At 39.8% G+C, this 6,810-nt stretch overlaps 1 protein-coding gene across 1 annotated transcript in view; it reads right to left on the bottom strand.

The window, feature by feature from the left end:
* The window catches only part of poln (polymerase (DNA directed) nu), an 87,254-nt gene that overhangs the window by 39,814 nt on the left and 40,630 nt on the right, over positions 1-6,810 (bottom strand). Inside the window, exon 20 of the mRNA XM_014021028.1 lies at positions 1,413-1,524. Within this exon, the coding sequence (XP_013876482.1) occupies positions 1,413-1,524 (112 nt within the window). The remainder of the gene's footprint in view (positions 1-1,412; positions 1,525-6,810) is intronic.

Below are 6,810 nucleotides of genomic sequence, written 5' to 3'. Positions count from 1 at the left end.
GCTGTGACTTTAAATACACACATAGAAAACCCCACAACACACACACACACACACACACACACACACACACACACACACACACACACACACACACACACACATCAAAATTACAAGTTAGATCTCTAACATGTGTACACAGTTATTAGCAGCATCATGAAACTAAATGACTTTGACAGACTCTTTAAAAAAAAACACATTTTTAACCAGACAGGTTTTTAGCTAAGTTTTATTTTCAGTTTCTTTAACTGTCCTTCATTATACTTGTTTGTTTACTGATTTTAGTTATTTTGTCTCTGTAAAGCACTTTGTGATGTCTGTGAAAGGTGCTACAGAAATAAAGTGAACTTACTTAAATAAAAGTGCCTCTGCTGGTCTCTCACACAGAAGCGTGCACAAACATATTTCYGTTTAACTGTAGATTAATGGGAATGATTGGATATCTTTATAGGCTCCACTGTGCATCAGGCTGACAAAACAAAACAAAAAAACATACTAGATTTTCATTGCCCCCTGCTGGACATTAACCCAGGGAGTATTTATAAATTCTTGCTCCTCTGCAAGAAAAAGAAATACCACTTTAGGGAGGACTTCATAACTTTAAAACTCTGTTTTGAAGATGTCAGCTTGTTTATAATATCAATTTGCATCATTTGCAGGAAAAAGAAAGCAAATTGAGAAACAGATGCTTTGTATGCATAAAATCAAAGCGAGAAGAGAAAAAGTTTTCTCTGTGCTCTACACTAATTAATTCAGGTCATGTTTGTAAATGAGAAGTGGTTCTCAAACTGTTTTCCTGGACAAATAAAGGTTAAATYAAGAAAATTAAAATTCCATCTTCTGCAACGTTTTGTTAAGAGATGTTCTTGCTAGAGTGCAGTCATAAAACAAAGCCACATAAAAACAATGGGAGAAGTGAAGGAAGAGCAGAAACAAACTCCAGACTAAAACAAGACTTTAAGATTGATGAATTTCAGCTGAGCTGCAAAGACAAGATAATTAATTTAGAAGAAAAAAACAGTTCATGGCAGAGTCAGTGCACAGCCTGAGCAGAACTGTTAATGTGCTAATCTGCTTTATTACATGTCTGAAGTACAGGTTTATCATCTACAGGATAAAAAAACACTGATGTGTAAATATGATGCATGTGGGAGAAAGTGTGCAGAATCAAAACACACATAGCTAAATACAAAAATACTTCAAAACAATRTAATCACCAGGGAGACCATCTCGAGGATGTCCTGGGCATCGTGAGTCAGCAGGCACGGTAGTCATAGCAACATCGGAGTCGAAGGTGTGTGTGTGTGTGTGTGTGTGTGTGTGTGTGTGTGTGTGTGTGTGTGTGTGTGTGTGNGTGTGTGTGTGTGTGTGTGTGTGTGTGTGTGTGTGTGTGTGTGTGTGTGAGGGAGACCCACCACTGAGAGGCCAGCATGGTGAAGACGTCAGCCTGTGGGTTGGTAAAAACGCGCAGCAGCTCCGGGTCTGAGGAAAAGTGAGCCAGCAGACGCAGCTCCACTTGACAGAAGTCTGAAAACAATAAAAACATTTTAGTCCTTTCAGAGAACACGACCTTAASCTTTCACCACCACCATCAAATTCACACCCTCAGATGAAATTCGTCATCATCAGAGTTCACATTTCTCATTTAGCATTTCTGCTGGGAGACATTGACTGAGGTATAAAAATCATTAAATAGTGTTTTAAATTTTTTTTACTTCTATTACATATTTTACTGTAGAGTTRTTTTAAGATAGCAAGTATACACTTTAGCTCGTCAGTCTGGTCAGAATTAATTGGTGTTTCTCCAACCTGAGGCACTTAAAGAGCTATCTGCAACAAGTAAGATATTCACCGTTTATGAACCTTTCTACAAAACTCCACAATAAATTTTTAAATACAAGTTAGGTGAATTTTCTTCATTAGTTACTGACATGGGCAAGTGGGACCAGTAATATTATCCAGTCAATATAATGCCCCCAATAAAATGACATTATTTGCTGTAACACAATAAAAATTAGGTGGTTAAGTCCATGGTTGCAATTCTCTTGTTGTCTTTATGGCTCAGTCAATAGAGCTGATGCCTCTCAGCAAGAAGGTYGTCGGATCAAATCCCAGCTCCGAAACCTTTCTGGGTAGAGTCTGCATGTTCTCTCCGTGCATGTGTGGGTTTTCTCTTGGGTTGCACTTGGCTGTCCCACGGTCCAGACTGGTCCACAGAGGTGACCGAGCCTTTTCAGTTATGGCTCCTTAACTGTGGAACCAGCTGCCCCATCCACATCAGACAGGCCTCAACTCTTGGAGTTTTTAAATCTCTTCTTAAAACACACCTGTTTTCAAACTTTTAATGTAGTTTGAGAGTTGTTTCCCTATTTATTTGGTCTGTTTTTTATGGTTTTATCATTTCTGTTCTTTTAGCAATGCTTTGTTTTTAGTTTGCATTATGTGAAGCACTTTGGCCAACAGCAGTTGTTTTAAATGTGCTATATAAATAAAGTTGATTTGATTTGATTTGATTCTCTGGGTACTACGGTTTCCTCCCACAGACCAAAAACATGACTGTTAGGTTAATTCAGGCATGTCCAACTCTGGTCCTCAAGGGCCAGCCTCCTGCAAGTTTTAGATTTGTCCCTACTTTAACACAGCTGATTCAAATAGATGACTTACCTTTTCAGTTTGCCATCAAGGTCTGCAGAGGCCCATTAATTAAGCACCCATTAGGTTCAGCTGTGTTGAACCAGGGCAGCACCTAAAACATGCAGGACACTACACTACTACAACATTGCTACAGCTCTCATGTACGTTTTGTAGATGTGAACTGAAACTCAGTCAGAATTCTAAATTAAATATTTGTAACATTTAAACACAGCACCAAAAAGTCAAGCATTTACACAAAAAACAGTTTTTATTCACTTCTATGCTGCCASTCCACATAGACACATCTCTTCCTCTGCTGCTTCAGAATCAAATTAAACTCCAACTAATGCAAAAAGAAATGAGGGGATGTCACTCAGGATGAAGCAAACGACTGTAATAGGCTTTTGTGAAGATGCCGGGAGAGGAAGAATGATGACAAATGACTGCATGGGATTATGAGAACCTGAATTTCTGGTGCTAAAACAGTAAAAATAGCATTTATTATTGTTATCATCAATGAGCTAAATCCGATCGTTTGCTGCGTCACATGTCAGGATAGAGTTGAACGAGTTCATAAGAAATAGTGTACAGCAGGATAAAACAAAAAGAAGATGAACTAAAAGTAAACACACATGTTGGATGAAGCGGAGGAAAGAAAATCCGACAGAGGGATGAAATGAAAACTGAAGAAAAAGATACAACTGAGTCTTGGCTGTGCTGAGACAAGCAAGAAAGAGTTTCTAAAGATATCATCCCATGAATATTTGATAGCTCCATCACACTTCCTCCAAGCATGGCTGGCAGTCTCAGAAACATATTGCTGACCAGGTTGTGTGCGAGTCGGGGGAAGAAACAGATGAAGGAGGAAGGAAAAATTAGGATGGTTTGGATTTATAGAAAAAACTGCATGTGAGAAATTATATACTACACATGCAAGTACATCCCTCCATTATTTGCTGCTGGTTTGATGTTCCAACCAATGAGGTGTGTTGAACTGAGGAGCTATCATGTGACTTTTCTTGGTCATATTGTTCGGGGCGAGGACAACTCAACAGACAGTACTGTTTGGTAAAACTGAATGTGGTAACCATGACATGTTACAAACTCTGTTTGCTATTGATAACCATTATTTTGATTTGTTAGAAGTGCTTATCAGTACATTTTATATTATCAGGCAAACACATATTGCCATGGTACACACGTATGGAATGAACAATGTTTCTAATGGGCAAAAGCTACCCAACGAAAAACCAATATTTATATGAAACTCTATGCGGAAATCTAGCCATGATTCATTGTTTACATCAACAGCCTGTCCCTTCCAATATGGTGTTGGGCTCGTACCACTGTGGTCAATCTACTGAATGATGCGTGACGCCTCTAATCCATATACCTAATTGGTTCCAACGCTCTCTGAAGGGATCCAACTTACTGCTAGCAATGTGACTCAGACTCTTGCACCGTTTGTACAGGGACTGAAACTGAATGGTTCTTAGCAACAGATTCCCATATTCACAAAGAACCCACCACGGGGTATGTTTGGGAACACGACAGTCAAATGCCTTCTCCAAGTTAACATGCATCCACTCCAAGTCCATGTGGTTGTGCAAACTCCCATGCCCTCTCAAGGACCCCAGCAACCACAAGACCTGCAGGCTAATCTGTGATTTTAAAATAATGTGTGTCCTATGTCAACTCTACAAGACATACTTCTAATGAGACTGGCTGTGTATCGATCTAATGCAGAAATAAAGCAGTCATTGAAGGAATACATCCGCCGCCTTTTAAACCAGAATGTCCTATGGGTTATAGGTGTTGGGGTTAACCCTTGTAAGTGACTTTATGTGCATTCTTATACAATGTTGTCAGATCTGTTAGAGCTTGAAGCGTGTGTTGAGGATGGCTCTTAGCATCTACCACAAGGGTAGGCAATCCTGGTCCTCGAGTGCTGCTGTCCTAAATGTTTTACTTGCTTACCCGCACCATTACAACTGATTCAAAGACTGAATTACCTCTTCAAATTTCAGCAATCACCATTCATTCAAATCAGGTGTGTTGGAGCAGAGGAACAAGTAAAACATGCAGGATAGCAGCACTCGATTGCCTACCACTGATCTAGCACATCGATTAGCTCAGTGTCTGTAAAAGTCATTGCTAATTTTGTGTTTGCTATGGTCGATCGGCTGTGGAAACCCTCTTGAATTGGGTTGACTCCAAAAGTTAATGCATTATGGATGTACACCCAATGATTACTTTCTACAAGTGTCATTAAAATTCTTTCAGTCTTTCAAAACATAGTGTTGCTACCATAACAAATACCCACACTGTTTCTCTATCCTCATGGGGACTTTCTTTAGCTTAATCCAGACCTTTACCCTAAACTTAACCACCTCCAGTGCATACCTAAACCTAGCCTAAACTCAATTCACACCTTAGTCCTAAACTTAACCTCCCACCCAAAAACAGCATCCATACCCGTGGGGAGCACTCTGTCCCCACAAAGTGGTGTGTCTCTAAAAAATGGTTCCCATGAGGCAGAATATACAAAACCACACAAACACTTGCAAAACCAGAGGCAAAACATTATCACCCTTTTGCCATCTATCAACACATGATAGATGATTCATGATTCACTTCAATCCAGCTGATTCCAATTTAGGAAGATCATAAGGGGCAGGGAGTAGCTTCTAAAGAAAAGGTTGTTTCAACAACAACTTTGTCTCCACATGTGTTTGTGTGAACACGAGTTCACATGCTGAACAGAGCATGGGCCTTTCTGCTTGTTTTGCACATTGCAGCATCCTTGAACTTACCCTGCAGCCCACCACCGGCTAACCTCGATTCATCTGTCTAGTTATGTAAGTGTGTGTCCCAGTCAGGCCGGCAGACACCCTACAGTCCCCACAATGCTTTCCCAGACAGACAGTGTCCTGAGCAGCCCTCATTGCCTGCACAGCACAGACAGCACACAATAAGGTGACCTTGTGAGAGGCCGTGTCAGGATAAAGAGGGTGTTTTAGGTAAAAGCTTGCCCACCTGAACTGTTTAAAAGGGCCTAAGAAAAAAATGAAACTACAATAGTGAAACAGCAAAAGACAACAAAACATGAAAGTAGATTTTTTTGAAGTAATTCATGTTTGCTGCCTTGCTTTCTAAAATTATAAACAAAGATGCTGTGCATTGTTACATTAGCCCTGTGGTGTACAGCAACACAGCAAAGACAACACACCACACAAACAGATTTTATTTACGAACGTTCAGATGTCAGACAGGAAATCTCACAAAACTTCTCGAGGTCAAACATGAGTTTAGAGTAAATAAACATGACAGACAAAGAAGAGAAATGGTGATAGTTTGGGGAAACATTTTAACAGAAAAAAAAGACCCCAACATCCACTGGACTTTCTGGTGCACCATGAAAGTTGTTTTGTTTTCTGTATTTTGGATTCCCCTCCATGTTTCCATCACCTCACTTTCTGATTGGCTACACGTCACATTCAACAGGCTGTGAGCTCGTTTGTCCTCAGGGAACATCACACACACACTGGGATATCAGGTTAAGACAATCCAACATGTTGAATATCCCCAATTTGAGACCGGAGTGGTCCTGACGTCCTCCTTAGACAACTAGATCACTCTTAACACACCACACACGAAAGAAATTTCTCATAAGACTATCATTAGAGCCATCGCAATAATCTAAGTGTCCTTAATTTTGTCAAAAGGGAAAGATTGGGCCAAAAATCATCAATTATCTTGTTGTGTGAATAAAGCATGAACAACTTCCAGGAGAAAAAACATATGCGTCATTTCCTGATACCTGGTAGTAACTACATCTCAGAAAAAGAAGCAATCTGCTGCATTGCTAACTTTACAAGAGGTCAGACATGTCAGGAAAAACATAAATTATTGTTTCTTCCAGTGATGAGTGAGACAACACTACATATACAGTGGGTAAAATAAGTATTGAACACGCCACCATTTTTCTCAGTAAATATATTACTAGAGGTGCTAATTACACGAAATTTCCACCAGATGTCAGTAACAACCCAAGTGATCCATACATACAAAGAAATCAAACCATAAATGTCCAGAAATGAAGTTATTTGTAATAATGTGGAACGTCACAGGGAAAAAGTGACAGGATTTAGCAGAAATAAACCCAGGGTGCAGGCAGGC

The sequence above is a fragment of the Austrofundulus limnaeus genome, unplaced genomic scaffold (assembly GCF_001266775.1).
Source record: "Austrofundulus limnaeus strain Quisiro unplaced genomic scaffold, Austrofundulus_limnaeus-1.0 Scaffold276, whole genome shotgun sequence".
Taxonomy (NCBI): Eukaryota; Metazoa; Chordata; class Actinopteri; order Cyprinodontiformes; family Rivulidae; genus Austrofundulus; species Austrofundulus limnaeus.
The sequence above is the reverse complement of the archived record's forward strand: the minus strand, read 5'-3'. Positions and strand labels throughout refer to the sequence as shown.